The sequence below is a fragment of the Cyprinodon tularosa genome, unplaced genomic scaffold (genome assembly GCF_016077235.1).
Source record: "Cyprinodon tularosa strain WSP-4 unplaced genomic scaffold, ASM1607723v1 ctg1536, whole genome shotgun sequence".
Lineage (NCBI taxonomy): Eukaryota > Metazoa > Chordata > Actinopteri > Cyprinodontiformes > Cyprinodontidae > Cyprinodon > Cyprinodon tularosa.
This window is the reverse complement of record NW_024038371.1, coordinates 16,410-31,695: the sequence shown is the minus strand read 5'-3', so window position 1 is coordinate 31,695 and position 15,286 is coordinate 16,410. Positions and strand designations below refer to the sequence as shown.

Genomic DNA, 15,286 nt, shown 5'->3' with positions numbered 1-15,286 from the left:
AATCAGTATGTAAAGTGTAGCACCTCATTACCAAAACATATGTCTGAAAGCACTACTAGGCAATAAAGCATTTCTGATTTTGATTCTAGTTGTTACAGTTTTGCTTAATTTCTGTTTTTTTGCAATGGTCTGGCGACCTGTCCAGAGTGTATCCCGCCTCTCGCCCGTAGATAGCTACAGCGACCCCATCTTCCATAAGCGTGACGGAAAATGGATGGATGGATGTCTGTTTCTCTAGTGCCAGTTGTTTTGCAGCAAATGGGGAGCCAGTAGATTAAGTTTATAAGAATGATTTTAGTATAATTATGATGGTTTTTAGTGATATTGTTTGTTTTCCATTATTTAATGTTTTTTTTCTTGTGTATCTGTGGGGTCTCTCCAGGTTCTCCCTAAATGGATGAAGTGGGTAAGATAAATGGATGTAGAGTACAGACTAGTGTTGCATCGAACGACAACGCCCCCCCACCCACCGAATACACACACACACACACACACACACACACACACACACACACACACACACACACACACACACACACACACACACACACACACACACACACACACTTAATTTTCATTGCCATGAAAATGAAGAAAACTCTTTAAATGAGAAGGGTGTCCAATCTTTTGGTCTGCACTGTATGGCCAGATGGATGAACAGAAAGATATTAGAAAGATATTACTTATTAGACTTGTCTTTCCATGACAAGGCATTATTCTACAATACATCCTACATAAATAAAAGCAAAACAAAGAAAAACAAAACAGGTGCATTGACACACAAATTTACAGTCACCTGACATGAGTTGTTTCCTCCCAGATCAAGGCCTACACAAATCCTGTTCTCGTTGATGTTGTCTTGATTATAGCAAGAGCACTTTTTGTTTCCCACAATTTGTACTTCAACCTCCTGCAGGATGTCATTACCTAAGTGAGACAATATTTCAGTTTTTTGGTGGGATTTTAGAAACAGGACTGTTAACTAAAATACGTTTTTTTGAACTTACCAAGGTCACCAAAACCAGTGACCAAGCTGGTAGTACCGTTATGAAAGGTGCTGTTCCCTGAGGCTAAGCAGACAGGCTGTATGTAGTCTGTAATTCTGACAGGAGATGACAGCTTCAGCAGGCACATGTCATTCTCCAAAGTAGTAGAATTATAGCCAGGATGGAAAATGTATTGGTCAATCCCCACAATCACTTCCCTAGCGTGATCTGATAAACCGTTGACACCCAGATGGACTTCAGCAAGGCGCAGTCTGATAACATGTACATAAAAAAAAAAAACAACAGTAAATACATTTTTACTTCAGCAGTCAGACATTGTGTGATCATACCTACAAAGTCAATTAATGCTGATTTTCTGTGTGAAGAAATTTTGATTTAGGTTTGAGAATTCTGAGGTGTAAGCATTGTCTGCATATGGGCATCACCAAACACTTTCAATTCTGTTAGGCAAGCTCACATTGTTAATTGAAAATTATATTGATCTTTTAAACTACATTCAATCTATAACTGACCATAATAAACTTACTAATAACTCAGTTACTTACTCTTTAAATGGATTGGTATTTTAAAAATCAAACTTGATCTTACAGCACTATAATTATTCACCTGTTAAAACAATAAAGTATGCCATGTCCTATAAAATAAGTTTTTTAGTTGTATCAAAAAATTAAATGCGTTATTGATCAATAGTTTTTCTCTCTTCACAGTTTCTGTGCGGAAAATTAACAAATTCTGGTTTTGTTTCATTCCAACCAAAATAATAAATAAAAAAATAAAATCATGCAATATGCCTGTGTTGGTGGATTGTAAATATAGGTATCTTGGTTTTAATTTTTTTGTTTCAATTAGGGATACAATTCTTAGTTTCATTGATAAAATTTACCACTTTAGTACACTCTGCTTGTCTCATTGCTTTTATTTTTTCCAGTCTCAAGCTGATTATTTAATCTCTATAAGAGCAGATTTTATTTGAGTCTTTCCACAATGACACATACAAGGCTTACGAGTGTGGTCTGGAAATGCATGCTCTTAGAACATACGCCGGCATGTCATCGCATTTAAAGAAAGAATGGGGGACTGGGGGGGTGCTGAGAGAGAGGATCGGTAGAGAAGCTGTGTTATTGGGAAGGGTCAGTGAGGCATGAGCTATGAATCAGTTTGATATGAGTTTTTTGTTTGATTTTTTTTGTCTTTTTTCTAATCGTATTTGAATTGTTCAAATGTGTGTAGGAAAGCAATACTGATTTTTAAACTAAACCCAACAATTACAGCAGTGAGACTTACAGTTATCATCATCTGCTTTTCTTTCTCAGATATTTTCACTCATAAATGAGTGAATTTGTGTTTAAAAAGGCACTTTGAAGTTGTATTGGTGTAAGACAACGGCGCAGCGACAGTGCTAGGGGCGACTGACCTTATACAGAGAAAAAGGAGAGACACATGACTTTGGGATCTAAAAAACACAATCTAAACAACACAAAAGATAAACAATTTCAATCTGATACATGATCATTCTAAATAAAATTATAAGGGGTCCTAGATAACTAATTAAGTAATACCTTCACAGTCTGCTCTTTAAATGATTTGTTCATCATAGTAAGCTCCAGTGACGGATCTAGGGGGTGGCTATTTGGGATACAGCTCCAGATGTTTCCCCCAGGGCCCCGGATCTCGCCTCTGACTGAGCTGAATAAAATGTGCAGTACCAGAATTCACCTTATATTGGCAGCACGCGCAGGAAAGCAAACTCTAGCCTTTCCACGCAGAAGAAGAACCACTAGCTGTTGCTAAACAGACTTATGTTCCAGGGGTGTGAAGCTCTGACAGACTTCGAGACGTTCTTTGTCCCGGTGTTGAAATTCTGTTCCCCTTGTGTCTGGAGCACGCATTGAAGCCAGAGAAGCGGACATGGAGGATGGGACCATTTTCTGCGCATCTGATCGATTTCTCGATAAAAACAACTCCTATAATCATGTCAAAGTTGTAACATCCAGTACAATCAGCAGCTGTTGTTTACAAAATTGTAAAATAAATAAATAAACAAGGCCCATTAAGCTGTTTTGTGTTGTTATTTTAAACGCCAAGAGAATCTGTCTTTTTCCAACTTTTGTCCCTTCAGCCTGACAGAAATAGTCAGTCACCAAACACAGTTTTCCAACTCGTATTAAGTATTTATAATTTTTCATTGCTGATATAAGAGGGTGGAAACTGCTGATAGCAGGACACAAAAATTAAGAGTTCCTGAAAAGATGAGAGTGCAGACTTTCTGGTAAATCCTGTTTTAATGTAAAATATGACAGATTACTGGATTAAGGACATTTCTTGTATACTACATGATATAACACATAACATTTTTTTTTTTAAATCTGGAAACAGTTGCTCTTTATTTCCCAAAGATATGGGAGTAGGCGAGGAGAGAATGGGTATTTTAGCTCTCTGAAATATCCTGTTCCCCCTCCATAACATAGGATTAAATTGATTCACCTGCAGGTCTTTAACTGTGTTTATTCCTGTCTTCATCAACAACAAACTCTATGGATTTGGTGACATTTGATCATTATTTGCCAGAGTTATGAGGGGGAAATAATATATTTATTTAGGCTAGTTTCCAACCTTAGGCAAGATAAATTCATAGTTGAGAATTTGAGTCTGAGTTTGTAAAACCTGCTTTGTGAAATGGATTCTGTGCTAATTGTCAAAGACATTAAAGACATGGTATTTAATAATACCCTTGAAACTGCACATTTTTTTCTCCAACTTTCAAATGCTTGGTTGTACTTATATAAAATATTTTCTATGGTGCAAAACTTCAGATTATGCCATCTTTTTTTGCATTTTTGAGGAGAGTGTTATTCAAATCTTTAAAGATCAGGCCGCTAGCCTTCTAAAAACCTGTCAAGGGTGGGAGAGTAGTCTCCAGCCACAGTCAGGATGGATGAGCAGCTTTCAGTTGGAATTATATCCACATTCTAGGTGGACTAATTAAGTACATTTACAGACTTCCTAAATTTTTTATCATTTTCATTGTTGTGTGCTTTGGGTTTTAGATTTGATATGAGATTGCTAGGTTAGATTGCTAACCAGGTCCAGGCTAACCAGGTCTTCCTAGAGAAGAGGGTCTCCAGTGTTTAATCTTCTGTAAGTAATTTTTACACAATTAAAGAGATGGAGAGTCACTCATGTTTAGTAACATTACTATTTTTGCATTACTCATTCCTATATTATAATTTCAGTTTGGATGGATGGATAAATGGATGGATGGAGGGACGGACAGACGGATGGAGGGACAGACAGATAAATATTGTGTCTGTAGACACAATTAGCTAGAACACCAGCTGTTCTTTTCTTTACTATCTGCTGCACTGAAAAAAAATTAATTTGTTCATCTGATCTCAAAAGTACGATGAACTTGTACTTCTGGATTTGTCATGGTTCTAGGTGCAAGGTTTTTATTTGATTTTATATCTCAACTGCATCTAGAAAACGAAAGGCCTCTCAAGATAGAATAATTTTAACAATGCTAACAATGCTACTATGAGTAAAATCCCACCTTTCTATACAGCGAGCAGCCGTCAGCACCCATTGGTCAGTGATCAGGGATCCTCCACAAAAGGATGATCTTCCTTGTACGCCAATTCCCTGTAATCTTGCTTGCCAAGGCCAATGCCTAGGGGTTGCATCCTGACCCTCAACAAATTGGGCTTTGGTAGGTTCATAATCACATTTTGACATGAAAAAAGAGACAGAATAAAAATGGAAAACTATAAAAGTGGTCACATCTAAACATATGATATAAAACCAAAGATAAGTGTCAGTTAATATAATGTAAAAACTAAAAAGGAACAAATACCACAATCATCTGTCGTATTTATCGTGCTTTTATCAGCAGTTTGATTTACCTTTCACCTACATTCATGTTAAATAAAGAAGCACAAACTCTATTGTTTTAGGGTTTTATATTGGTTAGAACATCTGCTCAGTACAGCACAGATAACAAAATCTCAATATTTAAACAAAATAAAACCAACATGCAAATTTCTTTTTCTAACAAGCTAAAAAATATAGTACTGTATTGTACTGTTCAAATGACTATATGGTTAGATCTTATTTATGCTCTGTTTCCATAATGAAATCTCTGATACAGTACAATACACAAAGTATTGTAAACTTACGTGGCTTCTGGGATATACAACCTGAAACACAGAAAAAATGTGTGCTTATTGATTTTAAATGAAATGCTGCCCAGTATTATTTAATATTTCTTTATATTTTAAGAATACAGAAAAATTTGATTTCAATACAGAGTCTAAGATTCATTATCAGCATTATACCCATAGCCTAAAGTTTTTCATTTCAATTTGATGGTTGATATGTTTTTATAGTGACAGCAAATATCTTAGGTATCTTTCAGCATTTTACTAGGTCATGCTTTAATTTAAAATACACAAAAACACTACGTAATTTACACTAGTGCCTGTGTTTATCCAAGCTGGAAATCTATCTTGCGGGTCCCCAATGAAGCACTAGTATCAGCTCACACAGTCTACTGGATCTTACCAATACAGCTCAAGCACATCATCTCGCCTACCAGCAGTCTATGGACAGAACCAACTTCATTTTTCTCCATCCCTGTTTTCATGCACCTGCTTATGCATAATAAAGTAAATTCTGCCCTAAGGTTTCCAGTCGAAGTCTGAGCGCCAAAATTTTAAAATTCATAGAGAACAATTTGATAGCAGTTTGTGATGTTAAGATCATGATTATAAGTTTCACATATGCTCTTATTGTGAAATAACAACAGCGAGACTTTGACAGGAAATGGGGTTGACAGGGGTAATGGCAGATGAGAAGCAAAGGCTCTGTGAGGCTGTTAAATTACTTAATATATAACAATCATTCCAGCAACTAAATAAGGTAAACATGGCCACTGTTATATTCAATACCAGGACAAGGATGACATGTGATCCAGTGACTTTATATCAGGAAACATACCAGAACTAATGTCTGTTGGGATGGCGATAGTTTTTCTCACGTCAATGGGGTGTCAGCTTGATGCAGCTGAAGCTCCTCATATTTGATGATGCGGTCAAGGGTGTAAACACAGTGCATCTGAAAGGCAGAGGGGTGAACTCCCCGTGGGGCTCGCGGAAATAAATGTGGACACCGTGTTCGGTCTGAACGCTCCATTAAGGGTTTTATTTTGTGAAGTATTTTGTGTTTTATTCTAAAAGTTGGAAATAGTAATTTCAAACTTTTTTTCTTTTTTCCCCATAATTTCTTTTCGTGGCAGGTCCTGACAAAAGGGCTCAAGAAGGAAGCATAAAACTGGAAAACAGTTTGTAGTGCACCCATTTCAGCAGAACTTCTGCTCTTTGATGTAACACAACCTGGAGTTTTCCCTCATTTCCCTGAGAAATGTTGTAGACATTTATAACACATAAGACAAATATTTAGAGATGCTTTCATTTACCGTTTGAGGTGCAGCCCCTAGAACCATTAGACACACGAAAAGCCCAGCGACCAGGTACATTAATGTTACTACTGAGGCCTAAAAGTGAGCTGTTTTGGGTTGTGTTAATAGAGAATGGTTCAAAGATGTTGAAGTGGTGACATGAATAGGATGCATCATATCCAGCCTTGAAATAACAGAAAAAGAAACATTTTAGTAATACTTCAGAAAATAGTGCTTGCTATGGTCAAGACGAGGCAAATAAAACATGCTGTATGAATTAGCTGAAATGCTCGAACCTGTATAGAGGATGATTTAGATGCAAGGCACCCATAATTCAGGATCAAAAATGAATCATTTCCATTTGAAGCCAAGACTGCCTGAAAGGTTGTTTGCTTTGAAAAAAAGGGATTTTTTAGAATGAGAATTTATTTGGTTCCCATCCAAATATGACATCAAACAGATTTCCTTACTGTTTCAGGCCTTGAAAAATAGGGAACTTTATGCCATGTTGCAATAAAGATCCAGCTGGCATCAAAGTTAAGTTCTGGGAAGTACAAGTTGATATCCTGGGTAACTTGCTGAAGAATACAGCCGTTGGTGTACTGAACATAGTAGATGTCACCACTTTCACGATTGTCTAAATCAGTCCAATAGGGAGCAATAATATCTCTGCCTCCATCAATTGGAAACTGTTCTGGTGAATAACTACTCCATGAGGCTTCAAAGGTCAGATGTCCATTGTGGTTCACCTGCCAGTTAAACAAAACTCAAATTAGATGTTGCTGTGTATTCATGTTTTTTGGCATTTGAATATTGTCTAAATAATTGCTAGAAAAAGCGACGTAACGTCTAAGAAATAATGTGAACTTACATAAATCTGAGAATAGGATTTTCCAAAATACTTGAAGGACTTTAGGAGTGTAATTTTTGGGGAGCTTCCATCATCACTTCGAGAGCTTTTATTTCCTCCAACTGGATAGAGGGGTCCTAAAAAGTACAACAAAGATTGCCAAGATGGTCTTTCTGTGGTTTTAAACACGATCAATATTCAATATTCAAGGTTGAAATATAGACTCACATATCATGCCATTGTAAAAAAGTTTTAAACCAAAAGGACACAATTGATTCTAAGGGACAAATGCATCGAGGATGATACGTTTCTAAAATCACATATTTCTTTATTAAAAAGCCGTAACAATGAAATTATCTGGTAATTAATATCTAAAGGCTTTTCATTTAAGGTATATTAAGATGTTTCGTTATTTTTAACCAGGAGTGGATGTGCTTTAGGAAAAGCAGGCCTATTTAACATTCAAATAATGGGTAATCTATTACCAATGTGTATTTAATGATCTGCTTAATAGTTACACATATTTCTAATCTACTACATAAATGTCTCTAACATTATCCTCTCTCTGCTTTTTCTCATAGTAGCTTCACCTCATCTAACTATGACACTATGCTGTGACTGTGCTGCTGCCATCAACACCTTTGTTTACAGATGTTGGAGCTCAGCCTGTTTTTTCAATGTAGTCCTGTTTCACTCACTGGGACTAACTGGATGTGCTCTCTTTCATCTTCTGACATGGGAGTTGGCTTAGAGCTTGTCTGCCTTGCTGTGTTCCCTGTACGTGGGCCGCCTTTTACAGTTGCCCTTTGTATCTCTGTTTCTGTCTGGTTCTGCTGGAGGTTTTTCCTGTTTAAAGGGAGTTTTTCCTCTCCACTGTCGCTACAAGCATGCTTAGTGTGAGGGATTGCATTCAAGTCAATGAGTCGATGCAATCAACTGGTTTTTCTTAGATAAAAAACTTTGTATGATCTGGTGAACTGTAAAGTGTCTTGAGATGACACGTGTTGTGAATTGGCGCTGTATAAATAAACTGAATTGAATTTAACTGAATTTCGTTTTCCCAAAAAGAAAAAGAGTGATATTATGTTTTTAAAGGCCGTAATGGTCCTACTGCTAAAGAAGTTTATTTTAAGCAGTAGTGTCAAGACATGTTCTGAACAGACTTTCTAAGTCATATCTGAAGGATCTTAATTTGTAGGGTATGTTAAGGTATTTTTAAAAAAAGAAAAGAAAGAAGGTATCGGTTAATTTTAGTGCAAGGATTTAACACATTCATATTGAGGAATCTATTTTCAATGCTTAAATCACATTGTATACTGTTATTAACATATTAGTTACACAATACGTATAAAAAGTGAAGCTTTAATTTGAATGAAATTTAGAAATTGTCTTTTAACTGACACAGTATTCAATTTTCAAAAACTGGTTGTATTTAAGCGATATTCTCTCCCCAAGCTGCATTTTTTCTTACCATGCAAGATGATTTTTCGCAAGATTTATGAATTCACAAACTCCTGAATATACAATTTGCCACAACCCAACAGATGCATCAGCCTCAATACAGAAATTTTTCTGACAAATGAAATGTAGTGACATGTATGACGCCAATGCATCAGCACGAGGCAGAAGGCTTAAGCAACACAAGGCTGTATGTGCCGGTTTTAGCTGGAATATCCTCTATTTCTTTTTGAAAAGTGAGAAAAAAACAACAAAAGATTTTTGTCTTTGTGGATGGGAAAGATGTTTAACTGTTCCCCCCAACAAATTTTGTTAGAGTTTGGTTTATTTCTTAACTCCACTAGTTGTGAAACAGATCAAGAATGTGATATGACACAGCTGTTAGAATTGTACTAAATGTCCCTCCTTTTTGGGAAGATTTCTACAAGAACCTTTCAACTTTGATACTATGTAAAATTCAAAATGAACTATACTTATCAATATGGCTTTGCCAGGTTAGCAATGATCTGCTGTGTAATACAAAAAAGGCTTTTATTAAAAAGAGTATTGTGGTCTAATTTTTTTTAACAATGTCATGTCTGGCAATGTGGCAATAAGAATAATTGTCTTGATGCCAAAAAGAGCCCAACAGATTTTGCTTTCACAAGCGAAGCAGTAGGGCTATTGCCATAGTGTTCGGCTTATTTCATGCATATCAATTGCTTTATTATAATTATGAGTTTTACAGATTATATGGACACTGATATGTTAGTAGAACAGAAGAGGAAAAAACTGAAAAAAAGAAGAAAAGATGAAAGAAAGAGGAGATAAAAGGGAGATAATGATAAAACATTTTCAGTCAGCTTTATCACCTGCAAAGAGATGTTAGAAGAACAGCACAACCAACAGACATTGCATGAGACATACAATAAAGTAACACCTAGATACTATCGCTGAGGGAGTATTATTAATCTGACATGTACTCTGTGTTACCTGAAGATAAGAATATAGGCTTTCTGTATGGAAGTGAATCTCTGAATACCTGGAACCAAGCACCTGTAATTGTTCACTTGAGTTCACTTGTGCATTTAAAGTTTATCCAAAGGAAAAATGCTCAATAGTGGTTGTGGAGACCTGAGCAGGCGCCCCCCTCAGAGCAGAGCCGGGAGAACCAAAGCCCCAGATGCCCAAAGGGAACCCAAGGGCGAAGGCACTAAGGAGGGGCCGGCCCAGGAAATCCGACCCCACCAAGGGAGGAGGAGAGACAGCCCCGAGGAAGTCCCCCAGCCACCGCAATGCTGGAGCCCCTCGGAGCCACAGGCAGGAGCCCCAGCTGGGGCAGGAGCCCCCCGCCAACACCACAGACCAGGCGGCTCGCTCTTTCTCCAGGCCCCAGACTCCGGCTGGCAGCCGGGGAACAGGGTTGTGAGAAGACCCCGATCCTCCCTGCGCCTGCTCAAATGCAGTGTTGTTGCACTCAGGTGTAATTAAAACTGGGAGTACCAAAAGGGGGTGTCCAGCACAGTCCGCCCCCGCTCAGGGATATAGGCGGTGGCACCGCCTATATCCCTGAGCATCTAAATATGAGAGGGGATGGGGGGCGCCGACCATGGTGAGGCCCATGAAATAAGCAACCCCCCGGGTGCAATTGACCCCCCCCAGACAATGCCCTACATAGATGTGTGTTGTAAAAATGTTGTAGATGGAAGTGTCTAAAATGCAAAATAATATTGAGGTGAGGGATGTCATCAGAAGGCGGGGCCCTCCAGTAACGACCCCCTCCCCAAAAACCTACATGTGTGGCAGTGTGATGGAGCAGGCAGATGGAGGATTCTGGGGATGGGGAGCAAATGACTAGGGTGCTTACTGCACTCCCAGGGGCATCCCCATTCCCCGAGAGCCCCACCGGAGAGGGGCGCCCCACCAATCGTAACACCATAGCCCAGGGGCCAGGGACCGGCGGCAGGGCCCACAAGCCAGTCGGCCACAGGGGAAACCGCCAGCCTGCACACACCAAGCAGAACGAATAGGACCAGGACCGAGAAAGGGAGCCAAAGTGGTCTGATTTTTAAAGCGTGGCATGGTTGACTTGATAGCACAAGGTAGAGTCCTGCAATGGGTCGGGGACCCGCGGGTACCCAACGGGTCACCCGCTAAAATGCGCTTTTGCGGGTGAAAAATACATAAATAAAAATAAACGGGTCGGGCGGATATTTTTTTAGTGTGGGCGGGTAGTTGGTGATTTTTTTTTTATGTGTGTGTGTTGTTATGGACATCAGAAATGTTATATTAATCAGGCACTGGGGTCACCCTGGTTGTAGCTTAAAGCCCTGCCGGCAGTGTGGGCTTCCCTCCAAAAAGGCCACAGTTAGTGCATACACGTCTGCTGCAGTGTTAATGGCACTGTTCTGCATCACAGCCTACTATAGCCTATTACTTGATGTGTTAATGGGTTGGGTTGCGGGTTAAATATCAACGGGTCGGGTCGGGTACAGATTTAATTTGAAGATATCCGCGGGTGACGGGTCGGGTTCGGTAGTCATCGTAACGGGTTCGGGCGGGTGCGGGTTGGTAAAACTCGACCCGTGCAGGACTCTAGCACAAGGTCAGACCCAGAAGTTATAACCATCCATCATGTTCTTTGAAGAGGCGACAGACATATAAAAAAACTAAATAATGTAGTAGTCCTGTATTTCAATAATCTGCCATGTCAAATATTATGTGTTTCTATAATTTTTATAGACTATTATATGTTATTATGAAAGTCTGTCATGTTTCGGTTTTAAATATATTATCTGACAAATTAGTGATATAGAATATAAAGGTTTTTTGGTATTCTGTGTCCTATTATGAAAGTCTGACATGGTCGTTTTTTTAAGTATAGGTTCAGACACAATAGGGTTCTGTGTGACTGAAGTTGACCTTATTTAATGGTCCTTCTTTTGTACCATGTGACACAGACATATTTCTCCGAATTCCCATAACACGTTTTAATCCTCATAAAGATGTATATTTAGTAATACTTTTTTCTTACCATTGTCGTCCATAAAACCATTATCCACACGGAAAGCCCAGCGACCAGGTAGATTGACATTACTTCTGGAGCTTAAAAGAGTTCTGTTTTGGATTGTGTTATCAGAGAATGATCCAATGATGGTGAAGTGGTGACAGAAAAGGTTTATGTTATTTCTAGCCTGGAAAGAAACAGATACATTAGGGAAAGGAAATAGCCATATGTCACAAAGTAGACACTGGTTAGGGGCAAAAAAAGTAAAATAAAAACATGTTGTATGAATTTAACTGAAAAGCTCTAACCTCTACAGAGACTGGTTTGGATGCTAGGGAACCATAATTCAGCATCACAAATGAGTACTCTGCATTGGAAGCCAAGACTGCCTGAAAAGCTGTTTGCTATAAAAAAAAAAAAAAAAAAAGAGTAATTGTTTGAATAACTATGTAGATTAAACAGTTTATTTTCATTCTAAATATAACTTTGAATATATTATCTGACACTGGAAAATATAGAACCTTTAGCCATGTTGCAACAAGGATCCAGTTGGCAAGAAAGTTTAGTTCTGGGAAGTACAAGTTGATGTCCTGGGAAACTTGTTGAAGAATAGAGCCTTGGGTATACTCAACAGAGTAGAATTTACCACTTTTACTTTTGTCTAAATCTGCCCAATAAGGAGCAATGGTATCTCTGCCTCCTTCAACTGGAAACTGTTCTGGTGAGTAACTACTCATTGGTGCTACAAAGGTCAGATATCCAATGCGGTTCACCTGCAAAAAACAAAACAAAAAAAACACTCATATTGTGTATTATTTTTTATTTAAATTTTTTTATGAATGTTTGAATATTTTCTTAAATAAAAAGAAAAGCAAATTAAGTCTCAGGAATACATACATAAATTTGAGAGTAAGATCTGTTAAAATAGTTAAACGTTGTATGGAGTAAAATTTGTGTGGCGTTTCCATCATCTTCTCGAGTTCGTCCATATTGGTAGAGGGGTCCTAAAATGTATAATAGAGATATTTAGGATACGTACATGGGTACTTTGGAAAAGTGAGGCTTTTATTTTGAAATAATTAGTGGACTGTGTTTTGAAAAGGCCAGAGTCAAATCTAAAAAAAAATGGTTGAGCTATGTTTCTAATTAGTTATGTACTACACTAATCTGCTGTGTCAAATATGCTGTGTTTTATTTTTTAGAGTATTATATCTTACGTCTTACATGGTTGTGTTTTAGATATATTGTTTGGAACTTTAGTGATAAAAAAAAACTTATTTCCAGTTATTAAATTGCACAGAATCACTATTATGAGTGTAATAGGTAAACAATTAATAAGGAAAGTGAAGCCTGATCAGAGCGTGTGCTCCTTTTGTGTGTGCACATGCTCTTTTCTCTGCTCCCTGCTTGCTTGCACTTTCTGGTCCTTTTATCTCCTTTTTATCTCTTAACTCTTCTTATCTCTTAACTCTCTTTAACTCTTAATCTCCTCCAAACTACAATTTTCTTTGCGAGAGCAGACAGCAAAGGAAAGGTGGAGGAGTGGCAACATTGTTTAATGATTCACTGAAGTGTAAAAAGGTGTTTGTGGGAAAATTTGACTCTTTTGAGCATCTGCCTCTCCAGGTAAAGAGCCCGGTACAAACAATGTTTCTAAATGTTTACAGGCCTCCTAAGTCCACATCAAACTTTTTTAATGATTTTAGTGACCTCCTGTCTGTGATATGCGTTGATTATGACTGTTTATTTATTATGGGAGACTTTAACTTTCATGTTTCCAACCCTGAAGACAGAAGTGCAAAGGAACAGTTTGACACACTTAGAAACTTTGGTTTAACTTAACATGTTAAACAACCAACGCACAAACAGGGACATATTGTAGACTTGATCATCACTAAAGGTCTGAAGATTTCTAAAGTCAGTGTTACTGATGTTTACCTATCTGATCACTTTTCTGTTACCTTTGAGTGCATAATTTCCAGTGACTCATTTAGCCAAAGGGACATCATAAGAAAACCCACCTTTAAGGAAAATGCCACAGAAACCTTCACTCAAGCTTATTCTGCTACTTAAACCTTGGGCTGCAACTCAATAGATGAGCTAGTAGATAACTTTCAGTCTAAAGTCTCAGACATCATTAGCTGCATTGGTCCAATTAAAGTGAAAGTCTTTTCCGGAAAGAAAAAATCTCCTTGGAGAAGTGCTCCAGCAGTTAGAAGTAAAAAAAGGTAGTGTCGAAAAGCTGAACGCAGTGGAGAAAGACGAAACTCCTGGTTCACTATGACATCTATAAAGAGAGACTTTACAAATATAACTTACAACTGAAAAATGCAGGAGAATGATTTCTTCTCTGAAATCATTAACAAGAACATTAATTATACACGTGCGTTATTTGCCACAGTTGACAAGTTAACAAATCCTCCTGTGTCCGTGGCTCCTGAACTCCACTCCACCAGGGCCTGCAATGAACTTGCAAATTTCTTTACTGAGAAAATCCTAAAGATCAGAGGATCAGTTTGTACATCTATATCAAGTTCAGTACCAAAGTTGTCTCCAACTGGAATTGATCTCGACCAAATGTCCCAATTCAGCCAAATAAAATACAAAAGCTTAGAGGAAATCATTCAGCAGCTAAGTTCATCCTCTTGCTGCCTTGATGTTCTACCCACAGCTTTCTTTAAAAAAGTTTTGCCTGATTTGACTCAGATAACAAACACGTCCCTTCTGTCAGGTGTTTTCCCGCAGTCCCTAAGAACAGCAAATATCAAACCACTCCTGAAAAAGAACAATTTAGACAAACTACTGCCCCAGAACTACAGGCCCATCTCAAACCTCCCCTTTATAAGTAAGATTATAGAAAAAGCAGTGTTTCAACAATTAAACACTTTCTTAAGTATGACCAGCCGCTTTGACATTTTCCAGTCAGGTTTCCGTGCTCACCACAGTACAGAGACCGCCCTTATCAAGGTGTTTAATGACATCCGTATAAATACAGACTGCGGAAGAACCACAGTGCTGGTACTATTGGACCTCAGTGCAGCATTCGATACTGTAGATCACTCCATCCTGTTAGAGCGCCTGGAAAACTGGGTCAGCCTCTCTGGTACAGCTCTCAACTGGTTTAAATCCTACTTAAACGACAGGGACTTTTTTGTATCAGTAGGCAACTTTACATCAGAGATGACAAAAATCACATGTGGGGTTCCCCAAGGGTCCATCCTGGGTCCCCTCCTATTCAATATCTACATGCTCCCTCTTGCTCAGTTAATAAAAAACAACATCAGCTACCATAACTATGCGGACGACACACAGCTTTACATCACCATGTCACCAGGTGACTATGAACCAATTCAAGCACTGAGTAAATGCTTAGAAGAAATCAATGCCTGCATGTGCCATCATTTTTTTCAACTGAATTAAAACAAAACTGAAATAATAATCTTTGGACCAATAGAGGAGAGATCTACAGTTAGCACACAGCTTCAGTCGCTTCAGCTAGTAACCACTGACCAGGCCCGAAATCTAGGTGTAGT

General features: G+C 38.2%; 1 protein-coding gene across 1 annotated transcript in view; it reads right to left on the bottom strand.

Moving 5' to 3' along the window:
* LOC119779945 overlaps positions 1-15,286 on the bottom strand; it is a gene marked incomplete at its 5' end in the record, with an annotated part of 36,354 nt that overhangs the window by 5,921 nt on the left and 15,147 nt on the right. Inside the window, 12 exons of the mRNA XM_038279805.1 lie at positions 797-927; positions 1,008-1,258; positions 4,558-4,708; positions 5,180-5,200; positions 6,478-6,643; positions 6,756-6,851; positions 6,930-7,208; positions 7,331-7,446; positions 11,781-11,940; positions 12,062-12,157; positions 12,275-12,526; positions 12,651-12,757. Of these exons, the coding sequence (XP_038135733.1) occupies positions 797-927; positions 1,008-1,258; positions 4,558-4,708; positions 5,180-5,200; positions 6,478-6,643; positions 6,756-6,851; positions 6,930-7,208; positions 7,331-7,446; positions 11,781-11,940; positions 12,062-12,157; positions 12,275-12,526; positions 12,651-12,757 (1,826 nt within the window). The remainder of the gene's footprint in view (positions 1-796; positions 928-1,007; positions 1,259-4,557; positions 4,709-5,179; positions 5,201-6,477; positions 6,644-6,755; positions 6,852-6,929; positions 7,209-7,330; positions 7,447-11,780; positions 11,941-12,061; positions 12,158-12,274; positions 12,527-12,650; positions 12,758-15,286) is intronic.